Consider the following 16,955-nt stretch of genomic DNA (forward strand, 5'->3'; position numbering starts at 1 on the left):
TCTGTAATTTAATCTCTCCTGCCCTCCGTCCTATCACAGACCTTCCCTTTTGTTCTTCTTCCCCCCACCCCCCTTCCCCCTTTCACTTGTTCAAAGACTGTTACATTTCTAACTTTTGCCAGTTCTGATGAAAAGTCACAGACCTGAGATTTTTATTTATTTATTTAGAGATACAGCACAGAAACAGGCCCTTCGGCCCACCGAGTCTGTACCGACCAACAACCACCCATTTTTATACTAACCCTACAGTAATCCCATATTCCCTACCACCTACCTACACTAGGGGCAACTTACAACAGCCAATTTACCTATCACCTGCAAGTCTTTGGCTGTGGGAGGAAACCGGAGCACCTGGCGAAAACCCACATGGTCACAGGCAGATCTTTCAAACTCCGCACAGGCAGTACCCAGAATCGAACCTGGGTCCCTGGAGCTGTGAGGCTGCAGTGCTAATCACTGCGCCATTGTGCCGCCCATATGTTAACTCTGTTTCTCCCCAGACCTGCTGACTATTTCCAGCACTTTCTGCTCTCATTTCAATGGAAAATTCATACTGTGCAGCAAGGGTTCTGAGGTAGGGGCTGAGGCCAGATGGAATTTCCGTCCGTAACGAACCTGTGTCATGTACCTAATCTGCGAGTACTTCATAAATGTCTTTTATCTTTCTAGCTGGCAATAAGACTGCCAAGTAGTAAATGAATGATTCTCTAAGCCTGGTACCAGAACTACTTAAAACCCACACCAGAGCACCTTTGATTAGGTTTTCTAAGCCAATCAACTTGTAGTTTCACAGATTCATTTTCATGTTTCAGGTTAACTCTAAGGGTTGCACTTTTGGTATTCACATGCAAAAGTATCTTTGAAGGATCTGAATGGTGCTTAGCTTTGGGACTCAGCGGAGAACCACTCACAGCTCTCTCAAACACATTCACTTCCACTAGAAAAAGCTAACCCGTAAAGCCAGTGGACATTGCCTCTCAGAGTGCATTCATACTCCATCAATGGAATTGAAAGGAATAGCTCCCAGTTTTGGCAATTCCATTCACGCAGGCACCTCCAAAGCCCCATCTCTGCCTGTTGAGATTCCTACAGTGGTGATATTGAACCAAGTGCTGCAATGGTGGATTAATGGTGAGTGACATTGATTGAACTTTTTAACTCATGATTGACGTTGCCCTATAGTGACGTCACTAATTGCTGGAACATTGATCCACTAATGGTGCAGCATGTCAATGCACCATTTGGGGTCTCATGAATGTCGTGCCCAATGAATCATCTCCTTAACCTATAAAAGAAGAGGATAGAGAAAGGAACAGAGTGAGCAGCAGGGAAGGAAATAGAGTGAATTAGAGTCAAATTAGAGACAGAAAGAGAAATAGAGTGTGGATTAAGAGAGAAAAATGAGACAAGAAAGAAAAAGTAAAAATTCTTTTAAAAGATCAAACAGAAGAAGAGGACATTGGGCTGGATTTTAAGAGCCCACTGATATCAATGGGTTGCATGCCAAAAAGACGCCGCGATCTTGCGCTGCGGCTTATTTAAATAGCTGGGATGGCTCGCACCCTCCCCCACTCCAATCTCGTGGAGATAGTGACCATTCTGAGGGACAAGATTAATCTCCACTTGGAGAAGCAGGGATTAATCAGCGATAGTCAGCATGGCTTTGTCGGGGGAGATTATGTCTAACTAATTTGATTGAATTTTTCGAGTGGTGACTAGATGTGTAGATGAGGGTAAAGCAGTTGATGTAGTCTACATGGACTTCAGTAAGGCTTTTGATAAGGTCCCACATGGGAGATTGATTAAGAAGTTAAGAGCCCATGGGATCCAGAGCAATTTGGCAATTTGGATCCAAAATTGGCTTAGTGGCAGGAGGCAGAGGATGATGGTCGAGGATTGCTTTTGTGAGTGGAAGCCTGTGACCAGTGGTGTACCACAGGGATCGGTGCTGGGACCCTTGCTGTTTGTAGTGTACATTAATGATCTAGATGTGAATATAGGAGGTATGATCAGTAAGTTCACAGATGACATGAAAATTGGTGGTGTTATAAATAGTGAGGAGGAAAGCCTTAGATTACAGGATGATATAGATGGGCTGGTAAGATGGGCGGAGCAGTGGCAAATGGAATTTAATCCTGAGAAGTGTGAGGTGATGCATTTTCGGAGAACTAACAAGGCAAAGGAATATACAATCAATGGTAGGACCCTAGGTAGTACAGAGGGTCAGAGGGACCTTGGTGTACTTGTCCATAGATCGCTGAAGGCAGCAGCACAGGTTGATAAGATGATTAGGAAGGCATATGGGATGCTTGCATTTATTAGCCGAGGCATAGAATATAAGAGTAGGGAGGTTAAGATGGAGCAGTATAAAACGCTAGTCAGGCCACAGTTGGAGTACTGTGTACCATTCTGGGCACCACACTATAGGAAGGATGTGATTGAACTGGAGAGGGTGCAGAGGAGATTCACCAGGATGTTGCCTGGGTTGGAGCATTTCAGCTAAGAAGACAGACTGGAAAGGCTAGGGTTGTTTTCCTTAGAGCAGAAAAGGCTGAGGCGGGACCTGATTGAGGTATACAAAATTATGAGGGGCATTGATAGGTTAGATAGGAAGAAACTTTTTCCCTTAGCGGAGGGGTCAATAACCAGGGGGCATAGATTTAAGGTAAGGGGCAGGAGGTTTAGAAGGGATTTGAAGAAAAAAAAATTCACTCAGATGGTGCTTGGAATCTGGAACGCACTGCCTGAAGAGGTGGTAGAGGCAGGAACCCTCACAACCTTTTAAGAAGTATTTAGATGAGTACTTGAAATGCCATAGCATACAAGGCTACGGGCCAAGTGCTGGAAAATGGGATTAGAATAGTTAGGTGATTGATGGCCGGCACAGACACGTTGGGCCAAAGGGCCTGTTTCTATGCTGTATGACTCTATAAAGTTCACTTCTTCCCAATATCCCCTAAACCCATTACGTTTATTGGACTCCCGTCCCCCACCCCCCAGCACCGAAAATATGAACTCCTCCACCCTCCCCACCAGTGTCATGCTGACTTTCCCCGGACAGGGAATTGAGGGCATGGGAGTGCCAGCTGTCATGCCAAAGACCGGGACAGGACGGTAAGTTTATTTAAATTTATGTATGTCATTAATTTAAATATTGAAATCCAGGTCTCGTCGCCCAGTAGCAGGGGTCTGTCACAGAGCCTCGCTGCCGCCGGGACGATCGGGCCGGGCCCTCCCACGTTGGGCTCCATGGCAGACCACTGCTGGCCCCATCTTTCGGCACCCCCTTGTCATGGAGCCCAACTTCAAGGACTTGGTAAAATCCAGGCCATTGTGTTTGGGACCTCTTGTATTAGTCCTTGAGAAGTTCCTGAATGAATGGCAAGGCAAGTGTGTTAAACGTAAAAACATGCCTAACCCATGCAGTCTTGGGCCAGCAGCCCTTCCATCATGTTCAGGAACAGTAGAACTGTTTTCATAGCAACATAATTCTTAGGCTCAATTCATATTTTCTTATGTTCTTATGAAATATCTCAAAGCCCCTTTCACCTGATGAACTGTTCTTATTAAATGTAGTGATGGAGGTGCTAAAATATTCAATAGTATCCATTATTTCACAATTGTAATTTCCATAAATTGCCCTCTGAAGTTTTAATGCTGTTATGAATTAGTATTTTGCTGTTACTAACGTCATGCATGTCTTGAGTTTTCTGAGATGAACACAATCCTCCCTTATACCTCACTGTAAAGTAATAAGACCTTAATAGGATAATTTTTCAACCAAGTTGAGCTAACGAAACACAGCCAAAAAATTTGTTTTTGCAGTTGGTTATGAGAAACAAATCCCTAGGCTTTGCCCTACTTCCTTGCACTGACGAACTTAGGCTGACATTGTGCCAAGGATAAAAGATTACAGCAGTTTACCGCTTTGTTGGGTAATCAAATATCCTTTTGTAATGCTCAGCAACCAGAATATATTAACATTAATCCTTGAATATGGAACCAAAATGCCTTTGTTATTCTCTATAACAAAGCCTAAATTATATGCCATATTAAATGTTGAACCCAAAGGTGGACATAGATTGGAGGATCAGAATGTGTAAGTATATCAACTAAAAAGAGTCAGGAGTCAATAATTTATAGCTACACTTTCAATTGCTTTGAGGTTTATATAATGTTTGAATAATCTTTTCTAAACTCCATCAGAATGCCCAGAATATTTCGCATGGGGTTTCTGTGAGCTTATAACCGTTTGAAATGGAAAAGTTAAACACTCCGCCATCCTACGTCATCCGGTTTGTGATGTGTTGCGAAGGTTAATGAACATTGTATATTCTGCAGTTGGTTTGAAAAATATACAAAGCTAATTAAAAAGGAACTGAGACTATTGCAAAATAATGTTTACCTTGGTGCAATGCTGCATCCTCATACCATAGCTATAATGTTAAATTATATTTTTAACAATTTCTCCTCCAACAGCTCCATCGTCATACTGATTTGCACTCCTTTTCCAATTTGCACAAGTCAGCAGCCTCCATTTTATTCCTGAGCATGCTCAGTAAATGCTATCAATGAGGCCCTACATGGTGGCATCCAAATGAGCCACAAATTCAAGTCCACCTTGATCAGGGCTTCTGCAGCAGAAGAATAAAACAGGCAAATCCACACTTAATATGATCCAAGATTAATGTCAGTTTTTGCACATAACTCAAGCCAAACCTGCCACTGTTAAATGGAATAAATAAGGTGAAACTAATGTCGTATATGGACAATTTACAAAGCTTAAAGATGCTCAATCCCAGTATGATTTAGGATACTTTCCAGCTGATGCCATCAGTCATTGAAAGTGCAAGAAGGTAACCTATTCTCAAGCCTGCTATAATGCTGCAGCATTGAAGAAATTGCAATTCAATATTTCAAAAAAATGAAAATCTGTGCTCAAATTAGCATCCTCAAACCAAGTGATGTTTATGTTAATTTATAAATCTAATTAAAGATGTTGTGTCTGTGCACGATACCTATCAACAAACCTTTACTTCCTGTTGTCATATTACTGTCACACTTTTGTGCCAACTTTGCATATTAAATTCGTACATCCACATTCAAATGTAAATGTATCAGGCTGTAATTATTTCCTCCTAACAGTGGTGGTACTGTAGCACCTCAGGTTTTCATCCCCCAGCTCCTGAGACTGTACTGCAATCAAATAACAGTGCTCCCCAAATTGCTGAACATTTTGCTACTATAAGGAATAATTTAAAATCAAAGTAGGATATAAAAATATAAAGAAAATCTGTGGCTTTCAAATGGGGTTGGTTGAATTAGATCTGTGCACCCTAGCACAATTATCCCCCATGCTCTACCCCCACTTCACCTGAAGATTGCAATGATTCCCTGTTTGTAGGAAATTGAATAGAGCGATCTAAAAGTACAAGGAATAAAAGATAACATTTAATATTTAGATAGTAAGTGTTAGCTGAGGTTCAATTGGTAGCACTCTCCTCTCTGAGGTAGAATCATGTGGTTTCAAGACCCACTCCAGGATTTGAGCATAAAAATCTAAGCTGACATTCCAGTACAGCACTGAGGGAGTGCTGCGCTGTCAGAGGTGCTGTCATTCAGATGCAATGTTAAAACAAGGCCCTGTCTGACCTCTTAAGTGAATATAAAAGGTCCCATGGCACTATTTTGAAGAAGAGCAAGGGAGTTATCCCCGGTGTCCTGGCCATAACGCATCAACATCACAAAAACAGATTATCTGGTTGTTATCCCATTGTTGTTTGTGGGAGCTTGCTGTGTGCAAATTGGCTGCTATGTTTCCGATATTTAGATTGTTTTAATGTATTGTCCACTGTTACAATTTCCTACACTTTCAACAAACAGATTGCATTTTTAAAATGGTGTTGATATGTAGTTGTCTTCCACATAAACACATCTCTTTAGAATTAAATCCATTTATGTTGCAGCCTTTATCTTTTATTAAACCAAGATATGTATTTCTAATTGTGCATTGCTCCTTTTGAACAAACAATACATTTTCCATTGTTATTCACCTTTTATAGGCCAGGTGGAATGCAATACATCAAAGGAACTGGAACACAAAGTAGAATATAGAATATAATTTATTTGCAACAAAGCCACCAGTGGAAATCATTGTAAATGTTTTGGGTTTAAGGCTGTTAGGAGCCAAAAACTGTACATGCACATTCAGCTACTGTTATAAACTACCAGTACAGTCATTCTAACCTCTTGGCTTGTACAGGGTAGGATATTCTTCTATCTAGTTTGGAAACAACTTGATATACAGGTTGGGCTGATAGTTTCTCTCTGCACTTCAATTCATGTTCCAATGATTGTTCTGTAAACGGTTGTATTTTATTTATTTAACTTTCCCATCCATTTCAATGGGTTCCATTTTCTGTCCCGTTAGGAAGGACCAGATCCCTCCTCTGTAGTTTGGGTTCCCTAGAGCATAGACGAAGGCATTGGCTATGGGGGATGTCTTTGCAAGGATGGCAGGAAGCTACCGAAACAAGGGTAAATGGTAACTGTATTATCATTACATTAGTTTTGAAAGTTCATTAATTTGGGTAATAAAAACAGCAAATATCTAGAGACCCCCCCCCCCAACTGTGAATCAGTAACTACATATCCACACCTCCCCCAAACTCAAAAGTAAAGTGTTTTCCAGATTCCTTGTCAATTTTACGACAAACGAATGACCACTATATAATTCTTTCTATGTTTGTCTGTAATCAGTACAATATTTAAAAAGTAAGCTGAAAATCAAAGAAATTGCCCTGTTATATTCTGAATTAAGTTAGTACAATTTGTGTAATGCGAGACCCCTCTACTCCCACCCCCACCTTGTACACATGCACTTCTCAATATAACACTCGATACTGTCACTTACCATTCTCAGTTTTGGAGATAAGACGGTAACGTTTTCAACGACAGCATACATGCACAACAGACTATATGGTCCCCAGCAAATTATTAAGGTTTTAAAAGGCAAACCAGTATTAAACTGAGCGGAAACAAAACAAATTGAGTTAGAATAGTTCAAGCCATGCAATGATTGTATCACCACAGCGCTAAACCAAGAGGTCCCACTGGAATTACTGCCTACTCTGTGTCTATGATATTCCCAACCTCCCTATGCCTTCTGCCTCTTTATCTATCTGAGTTACTCCAGTTCAAGTCTGTGAAATGCCCTATCCTTGGCTGGCCCTACAGCACTTTTCACTGGTTTTGTTTGCAACCAATTTTATCTTTTCCCCTACTCTTTTATAGTATTAATTCCTTGCTGGATTATGGTTTCATGATTGTTAGGGCCTCACTAGATTAATTTACTGAGCGTCCTAAAACCTGTCCTAGGGTTCCCCTAATGGTTCAGCTCATACATCTTGTGAGCAGCTAAGCCCTTTCAGGCAAGAAGGTTCCAGGTTGGATCTGCATTCAGTTGGTTGATCTCAGAAAGGGCAGTAGCAGGGGTTTAACGATTGGTCTCAGCATCACTGGGCCAGGAAGGGCAAAGTTGGCCAGGTTTCCCACTTCTGATCATTATCCAGTGGCCCTTGCTGGAACAGGCCATTTGTGCATGTTGAATGATGGTAGCATAATTGAGCTTGTCTGAAATCACCACCCCAAAACTGGGATATTGGATAATAATCAGAAGTGAGATTATTTGGCTTTTTTCTTGTTTTCTTCTTTGTCTTGGGGCGAATGAACCAAATTGTAGTGTCCTTGACCTGCACAACTGAGTCCAGCTAACTAAACCCAGACCAGATATCAAACTACAGATTTTCCTTGTCTGTATAGTTCATTAACCCTCTAGTTTGTGGATTTACCCAATCAGCCGTGAAACCTATCACCGCTGCTGCTGTTTAAAATCACAAAGAGTTTAGATAGAGTAAATAAAGAAAAATTGTTTCCAATGCCTGAAGGGTCAAAAACCAGAAGGCACAGATTTAAAGCAATTGGCAAAAGAACCAGAGGTGACTGAGGAAAGCTCTTTTTATGGAAAGAGTGGTTAGGATTTTGGAATGCACTGGAAAGGGTGTTAGATACAAATTCAATAGTAGCCTTCAAAAGGGAAGTGGATAAATATTTGAAGGAGAAAAAAATTGCATTGATATGGGCAAAGAGCAGGGGAGTGGGGCTAACTGGATTGCTCTTTGGAAGAGCTGACACAGACTCGATGGGCCAAATGGCCTCCTGTGCTGTACTATTCTATGATTCTGATACCAGGAAGCTTCCATCTTGCTCTTACAGTAACAAAGGAGGGCTATCCTTGCATTCTCAGGACCAGTGAAAGAAAATTCTTCATAAAATAAGAGAAATCACAGAACAGGTGGGGGTTGTTCCTTGCTCTTTTTCCGTATCCTTTTAGATTCTTCCTTTACAAATATTAATTGCCGTTCCAATCAGCCTCACTAGGCATTGTAGTAAGCCATTTGATGTTCCAGTAACTCACCATGAAACAAATTTCTTCTAAATTTATTTCTTCCTTCATCCTGAGTTTATGCCCTCTTGTTACCAATTCTCTAAATAGATGAAGAGAATTTTCACTATTTAGTTCTTTTTGAATACCTCTATATGAGCTTTACATAACTTTCTCTTTTCCAGTAAAAAGTGCCCTAATGTTTTAGCTTTTCTTCGTAACTATACTTCCCATTTCTGCTATCAGTCTATTCAAGCATCACTATACCCTTTTTAAAGAAAAATGCTGTAAATTACTTCAGATGTGCTCAAAATGGAGTTTCAGGTTGAAAACTACCCATTCAGATGGAGTCGGTGGTTGAATTGAATTCTAGGAAGTGGCTGGAACGCAGGCAAATTCAAACCATTTTTTGCCAATATGAGTTTCTTAATTAAGCCATAAAGATGCCAAATTAATTACAGCATGAAAGCTTGTGCATACAAATAGTCATTCCTTAGTGGTGTCATTAGCCATTTCAAAAAAAAATCAGATCCTACAGGAAATACTTAGTGAAACATCAAATTGTCAAAATTGTGTGGAGCACCTTGATGGATAAGCTGAGAACAATGTTCGAGACACAAGGTTTCAAAATCCTCAAAAATCCACCTTCTGACAATTTAAAGGTAGCCCCAGGACTCTGGGGTGCTTCTGCAAGACATTTTGACATCTAATGGAACCCTTCCTTTTTGACAATTGTGTCACTCAGACTGCTTAATGGGATGTAAGAGCTTCTCTTTAAAATTCATGTATAAAAATAGAGCTTGTCATCTCTCCAGATAATAGTGCCAGACATTGTTAGACTCTTTCATAGTCTAGTCAGTCTTTCTTAGCCATTGTAGAAATAGTACTTGTGTTCCAAGGAAAGAAGAGGATTGACTCAGCCACACTGCTCATAAGGAGATGGTCATATAAGTTCTGGAACATTGCTACTCATAGACATAGGGAGTGAAATTTGTCTTGCAGTAGTGCAAAATGGATAATAGTGAATCAGAAGTCAAAATAGTGATAATAGTGAATCAGCAGTCTTCTGCCCAATTTTCTTTTCCATTGAAGTCAACCCGACAGATTCCGAGCTATTCGATAGACTGACTATCTAATGCTGTCAGACTGTCATATCTAGGGATTTAACCCGAAAGTATCGTCACCAAATTTAATAACCTCAGACCCTGATCACTGCAATAATTAATACTCAGCATCTGTAAAACTAATTTATAGTGATACACAGAATCACTTTTACAGCCTGTTACTCATTTTGTTAAGTAACTCTTTCCATTAATACCTTGCTACTCAAACGCAATACATGGTTTTTCATTGTTGTCTCACTGCTTCTTCTGATGAGAAAGGGTTAATTCATTCACTCAGTAACTTGTGAATCATGACCGAGAGCTGGTGAAAGATAACTTCAAACTCGAATCAAACGAGTTAACTGTAAGGCAGTTCTGAATTATTCATTCCAGGATATAAAATGGATGATTAAACCCCAGAAAATTCCTAGTGAGAAGATAAGTGAGGATGTTAAGTCTGGTTCCTTGGCATATATTTGTTGAGATACCAAAACATAGCACTTACACACTTTCCATGGATCTAATGTCCTTCTTATATTGGAGCTCCCAGAAGTTCAAACAATATTCCAACTACTTTCAGCAGCACTTCCTTGTTTTTGTAATCAATAGCCTGATATAGAATCCCATCTGGCCATCTTTATCTGCATTTCCACATTTTAAGATTCATGGATTTGCACCCATAGATCTTTGTGTTCCTCCACTCTGTTCAGAATCTTATCATGTATTAGGGCGGCGCAGTGGTTAGCACCGCAGCCTCACAGCTTCAGGGACCTGGGTTCGATTCTGGGTACTGCATGTGCGGAGTTTGCAAGTTCTCCCTGTGACTGCGTGGGTTTTCGCCGGGTGCTCCGGTTTCCTCCCACAGCTAAAGACTTGCAGGTGATAGGTAAATTGGCCATTGTAAATTGCCCCTAGTGTAGGTAGGTGATAGGGATTATGGGATTACTGCAGGGTTAGCATAAATGGGTGGTTGTTGGTTGGCACAGACTCGGTGGGCCGAAGGGCCTGTTTCAGTGCTGTATCTCTAAATAAATAAATAATGTAATTCATTCCCCAATCCTTTTTGCACTTTACGATGAGTTACATCTACTGTCTATCTATCCATTCTATGAACCTGTCTATATATGCTTTCAACCTTCGGTATCCTTTCTCAGTTTGCCATGCCTTCTAAATTGGCATCACAAGCAAACTTCAATATCATTCATTTTATGTCTGTGTCCAAATCATTTATGTAACTGGGAAACAAAGGGCATCAGAACAGATCCCTGGAATTCAGACCATCCTACTAATAGAAATAAAAATCCAATTATTTTTCATCAGCAATCACCTTACCCCTGTACTACATTTGATTACTGACTCACAACATTGGACTGGATTTTGGAATGGTGACGGGCGAAAAAAATGACCGCCTGCACGCGTGAGCCACTATGCCATTGCAAATTCCCACGCAGAGGCTCATTTAAATATCCCAGTCGGCCCGCTCTCCCCAAGCACATGGAGGGGCGGGCTCTCCAACACTGGCAATGGCGTCAGCTGTCTGTGTACAGGAGCTGGTGCAATTTTTAAAGGGCAGCCTGCCCTGCTGGCCAATTTAAATTTTTAAAGGGAACCACTGCTTGCCGCCTCCCCCCCCCCCCCCACCCCACTGTTCAAACCAAAATTCTATTGCCCCTTTCCCACCCACCAATAACAATAAAATTAAGTATCTGCCCTTCCCACCCCCAAAACACTTACCTTTCAAATTTGACCTCCCCCCGCCCCACCCCCACAAACTGAACAATGTTCCCAGGTCCCGTCACCCAGCGGCGATGGTGGGGGGTAGGTGCTGCCACAGAGCCTCTCCACCACCGGGACGATCAGGCCCGGCCCTCCCAGTGTCGGACTCTGTGGCGGGCCTGAACGACTTTCCAGCACCACCTCCCCCACCCCGCCACATGGAACCCGATGTTGGGGGCCCTGTAAAATCCAGCCCACAGACTGTTCAAGGAAGCTGAGTGTGGAAAGGAGGTGGGAGGAGACAGAGGAAGGAAGAATCTTTGAACTAATTACTTGTTGTTTCCCAATAGCCCATGGAGGAGGAAAAGTCCATGCCATGTCTTGCAATACTCACAAGAGTCATTTAAAACTTGTTAGAAATGCTTGTATCATTCACTCGAGCTTGAAAAAATTTGGGGGCAAAAAACCTTACTGCTCCAGACTGGCCTTTTCTCATCAACCACCCTGTTGCCTCTCTGAGTGAGACAAGCCATGTAGTACTGTCCTGATTAATTAATTGGAGGTAGTTTAGTGCAGTGGGCCCTTTTATGCAGAAATGTTTGATAACCAAAGTATGTACAATAAAATCATGGACCTAACAAGGAAATAATTTTTAAACTGAAAGTGTGTTATGACAATGCAAAGCTCTAAGGATTTGTTGTTGCATTCTTAATAAGATTGCATAACTATTTTTTTTTACCTTGACTTGTCCAGTTTTCTTGAATTTATTTGCACAAGATTGATAAGAAGTTACCAAGATGAAAAGTGGTAAGCCAAATTCAAATAATGCCACCGGAATGAAGTATGAGACAAATTTTCTGGTAAAAATAAATCAAAATACAGACAATGTTATATGTTAGACTCCAATTCATGTTTCACAAAGTAGAATGATATGAACAGTCTTGCAGCATCTGCAGTTTATATTATTTGGGCAGTGGATTTGTTTCTGAACTGTAAATCGGGCATCAGGCCTGATGTGGAGTGGTATCTCATGCTGGTTTAGTTTGATGCTACACGGACTCTAAATCCATCATAGTTTCAAATTGTTTTGTAAAGTTTTCCTGGAATCCATTCGACTCCTGGATACTCCGTTAACTTACCTAACTTTTGAGAGTAGTGATTCTCCCCTTCCTGCTCTAAGGATTTAAATTTGTAACTGTTCCAAGAGAGCTCTTCAGCCCTACTACAACTTGCATTTTTAAAGTGCCTTTAATGTAGAAAAGGATTCTAAGGGGTTTCACTGGGGTGTGATGGAAAATGGAAGTCAAGCCAAAAAAGGAAAGGTTCGGTGAGCAAAAGCTTGGTCAAATAGATGGCTTGTAAGGAGGAGATGGAGAAACAGAGAGAGAGAGATCTACAGTATGTGCTTAGGTGTCTGAAGGCATAGCTAAGAAGCTAGAGTCAGAGGGATGGAGAGTTTGAGGGGAGTGATCGGGCTAGAGGTAGCTTGCAGAGACAGGATGAGGTGAGGCCATGGAAGGATTTAAAGATGAGGGCAATGATTTTAAATTTAAGACGTTGGGATACTGGGAGCTGATGTAAATGAGTGAGACAGGGCTGATTGGGTCATCGGGACACAATACTTGTACCAGTTCTAAATGGAATAGATGGGTAAATGCAGATTATTACTGCAAATAGCACCAAGAAAGGAAGACCAAGGCACATAAATGGAAATGAGAGAAAATAAATTTAGAATAGATTTTAGAATAACCCCTCTTTAGTCAAAGTACAATTGGATGCCATGATGGGAGAACAAATGTATTGAACAAATAACCTTTGATGGGCTGACTTGGGAGTTCTGATGAAAGATCATTGACCTGAAATGGTAACTCTGATACTCTCGCCACAGATGCTGCCTGATCTGCTGAGTATTTCCAGCATTTTCTGTTTTTATTCTATAATCCAGAGGCCTGGACTAATAATCCAGAGAAAATTAGTTACATTTCCTTATGGTCATTCGAGACTTAGAATTCAGTTCAAAAAATCTAGAAATAAAAAATAACATGAGCAAAAATGACGTGAAGCTGTCAGATTGTCATCTAGAGCAAATTAGTTTAGTGAGGAACAGTCACCGGCTGTGATTTTCCCCGAATCGGCCTATTAATGGCCAGAGGGTGGGCTCACCATCCAATTAAGGACAAGGAGGCCCTCCAGCACTGAAAAAGCAGCAGGCTGCCTTGTCAGGTAAGAGAGAGAGAGAGAGAGAGAAAAGGCGGCTCAAGAAGGAGGTGCCCTCTCTCCGACTTCTTTAAAATAAAAATTGCCCTTAGCAGCCGGGCCACCAGTTTGTAGGGGGGGGGGGGCCCTCCACAGGGTGACCTGTGGCTGCAGATGGAGAGGGCCTCAGAACCTGTCTCGATTGCTGGCCCTCGAACTGCTGCCGGAAGGCCACCTCCAAGCAGCTGGGCCGTTCCCTGATGCCTCCAGTCATCCTCTGACAGGGGGCCTAAATAGGCCTTAAAGAGCCTTAATTAGCTATTGGTCATTTTGTGGGCAGATAGCATTGCTGCCCTGCTCCTGCTCCCCTCCCCCATGGCCCCCCACCCACCATCTCGCCTCTGGGTAAATGGCCCTTGGGCAGGATGGTACCAGCTGGTGGCTCGAAATTCCACACCCACCAGCCTCCGTACTCACCCCTATTAGGGCCTAAAAATCCAGCCCCTAGTCCCCTTACCTGGTCTGGCCTATATGTGACTCCTGTTCCATGCTACATGGTTGATTCTTACCTGCCCTCTGAAGTGGCCTAGCAAACCACTCAGTTGTATCAAACTGCTACAAAGAAGGCCCACCACAACCTTCTCAGGGCAACCAGTGATTCCAATAAACACCAACCTGAGAATGAATTACATGAAAAAAAATTCATATACACACCTGTCACCTTTAGAATAGTCCAAAGTGCAGCAAGTTCTCAGTGGTTCGTAGTCATATTCACCCCAGCCCAACAATGGCATAGCAGCCCAGAATCCAGCAAATCCCCAGATAATTAATAGAACAGTTATTGTACTCCTCCATTGTAATTTTGACCCTATAATATAGGTTTAACACATGGATGTCAGTTCATAGATCAATGTTCCTTTGTCTTCAATAAGTGGAAATTAAACCAACTCATTCCATTAAGATTACTAATTAGCATTTTATTCGTTATTTTACAAAATGTATAAACTTTAACATCATAGCTTGCCCTATTTTCAGTCCATGGGCCAACTATTGTCATATGGCTCAGTGACTTAATTCACCAACAGCTGAATGACACAAACCAAAAGTCCCCAAGTTTGCTCCCTGATATCTGGGGTTAAGTAAGGGGCAATTAGCTAGGAAATTGTTCTTCAGTGACTATTTCTAGCGAAAGGACACCCATGGACAGTTTCAGGGTGGGCCACGATCCCTTCCCTATAATTAAACAGCTTGCAAAGGCGTCACTCCCACAGTTCACATGGGAATAGTGGCCACTCGGGTAGCTGTGGAATTACAGTCCAGCAAGGAATCAGCATCCTCGGGTTAAAGAAGGAGAATGGTAGCAATTTAAAAATGAAATCAGCTTTCGCAGTCAGCTGAGTTGAAGCATGGGATTATTTCCACAGCTGCTTACATAACGGAACAGCAAATCACATTGCTCACACTGCTTCATTGAAGGAGAAACTGAAATAAGTAGAACTTCCATCTTCTTGGCTAAAGTAGACCAACAGATTATTAGAACAAAGATCAACTCTACAATGTGCTATAGTCAGTCTTTCACTAATCCTTAATTTGCTCCCAAAGGCTAAATTCTAATGAGCCTCTCAGTGACGTCCGTTTTAAATACGAGCTGGCCACAACATCAACAGGCTTCAAATGGATCTGGCATTCTTTGTTCTGCTTCACATTTTACAGTTTGTTCATATCCCTGACATTCAGATAAATAAACTTGTTTGTCTTTCCTACATTTCGATGAGACACATTGGATGGTTATTGCAAGCCATCACCCGCAAATATTTTAAGTGTTTTCTTGACATTGTAATGTTTCCTATGCTTTTCTTAATCTAAATTTCTTGGTAAAAATATGTCTACTTTTCTCAGTTTCAAAACTTCCTGAACTTTTCCCCCTCAGATTTATTGAGGAAAACACAAACTGAAAAGAAAATAACATGAAGCAAACATACCCAGCTCTTGTCAGTAGGCAATTTAATCTGTGCAAATTGTGTTTAGGAATTTGCTTGGAATTACTTACTACTGCAGTTGAGGTGGTATCTGTCCCAGGCAATGGCTGCACAGGCATTAATGCTGGCCAGGGCTGTAAGAAATCCTTGGAAACCATGAGTCTGGCAACCTTCAGATCCATAAGGCCAGTACCTGTAAGGGAAGCAGGCAAGAGCAGTATAAGGGTCTAGGGGAGACCAAAGTTAGGTGTCCGAAATACAAGATGGTCACTAATAAATGCAGCGAATTCAGGAGAAACTTCTTTATTCAGAGAGTGGTTAGAATGTGGAACTCCAGGAGTAGTTGAGGCCAATACCACAGAATCATTCAAGGGGAAGCTGGATAAACACATGAGGGAGACAGGAATTAAAAGTTATGCTGATTGGTTGAGATGAAGTAGGGTGGGAGGAGGTTAGTGTGGAACTTAAACACTGGTATGGACCAATTGAGCTGAATGGCCTGTTTATGTGCTATACATTCTATGTAATTCTCCAAAACCAAACTGGAAGACTGATAACCACCTTTACCTTAGAAAGCTTGAGAACGCGGCTACAAATGCATTCAAGCAGATGCCAGAATCAGATACAGCCAAGCTGGCTATTAGGAGATTACTTGGTGTCTGGAGTTCTTTTTTCTTATAAAAGGACAAAATCGTTATCCCATTCAGGAGCAGTCCAAGGAGAGCTGTGGAGCAGATGAGAGAAACAGGAAACCTGAGGATGGGTTGAAATGGCAAAGGACAAGATACTGTTGTTCATTGCAACTTGATTACACATTTGTAATGGCATCTATTTTGCTTTAAGAAGCATAAACTATTTCGGACTATTGCAGGGCAAGTTCACCTATAAACCTAATTGAAATCTGAAGAACAATATTAATCTGTGCACAGGGCAATGCAAGTAAAATGCATATTGGGTAATATGCTTTGTTAATTGTGGAACCTGCTCACACACAATCACACTTATGATGCAATGAAGTAGTAAAACTAATCCAAACCTTATTGTATTCACAATTTGCAGATTTTCACCGAACACAGCTAAAATATAAATGGAGCTATGTGATTTTCTTGGCTGTACCCAGTTTTGTGCTGACACAAAAGCTATGGAAGATAAGCACACTTTATCTTGCCACACACTTTCACACATCCACACACACAAACATTACGTGGGCTCACATAGCCCTCAAATATACCACTTGCTTCTAAACTCACATGCATACAAATATGCTTGCACACGTTGATGCTCAGGCACATTGCACTGTTACTGTGAGTGAATATTATATTAATAAATAATGGCAGGAACTGAAGACAAAAGCAGTTGATCTGGTGTACACTAACGTACATCTCTTTTACTAGCTTCAGTGAAATCAAACAATCAGAATTGAACCTCCCCAGCTTTACCTTCCAGTAATAGGGCGGTCCCCAATACAAACACTTCCAGCTCACTGAATCCTTCCATTAATGGATTGAAAGCTACCAT

General features: G+C 41.4%; 1 protein-coding gene across 1 annotated transcript; it reads right to left on the minus strand.

Annotated features, from left to right (window-relative positions):
• Nucleotides 1-6,379: 6,379 nt before the first annotated feature.
• rgra (retinal G protein coupled receptor a) lies at nt 6,380-16,955 on the minus strand. Its single transcript, XM_068020312.1, has 7 exons — nt 16,877-16,955; nt 16,005-16,161; nt 15,509-15,630; nt 14,173-14,326; nt 12,002-12,119; nt 6,914-7,027; nt 6,380-6,523 (listed from the first exon to the last, which is right to left on the minus strand). Exons 1-7 carry the CDS (start codon nt 16,953-16,955, stop codon nt 6,380-6,382), a joined length of 888 nt encoding a protein of 295 aa, XP_067876413.1.

Source organism: Heterodontus francisci, chromosome 42 (assembly GCF_036365525.1).
Source record: "Heterodontus francisci isolate sHetFra1 chromosome 42, sHetFra1.hap1, whole genome shotgun sequence".
In the NCBI taxonomy this organism is placed as follows: domain Eukaryota; kingdom Metazoa; phylum Chordata; class Chondrichthyes; order Heterodontiformes; family Heterodontidae; genus Heterodontus; species Heterodontus francisci.

Coding starts and splice junctions, on each gene's coding strand:
- rgra (XM_068020312.1), bottom strand. CDS start 16,955: ATGGTAGCTTTCAATCCATTAATGGAAGGATTCAGTGAGCTGGAAGTG. Junction 16,162..16,876: donor GACCGCCCTATTACTGGAAG/GTAAAGCTGGGG, acceptor TCTGCTCCACAG/CTCTCCTTGGACTGCTCCTG. Junction 14,327..15,508: donor ATACCACCTCAACTGCAGTA/GTAAGTAATTCC, acceptor CCTATATTATAG/GGTCAAAATTACAATGGAGG.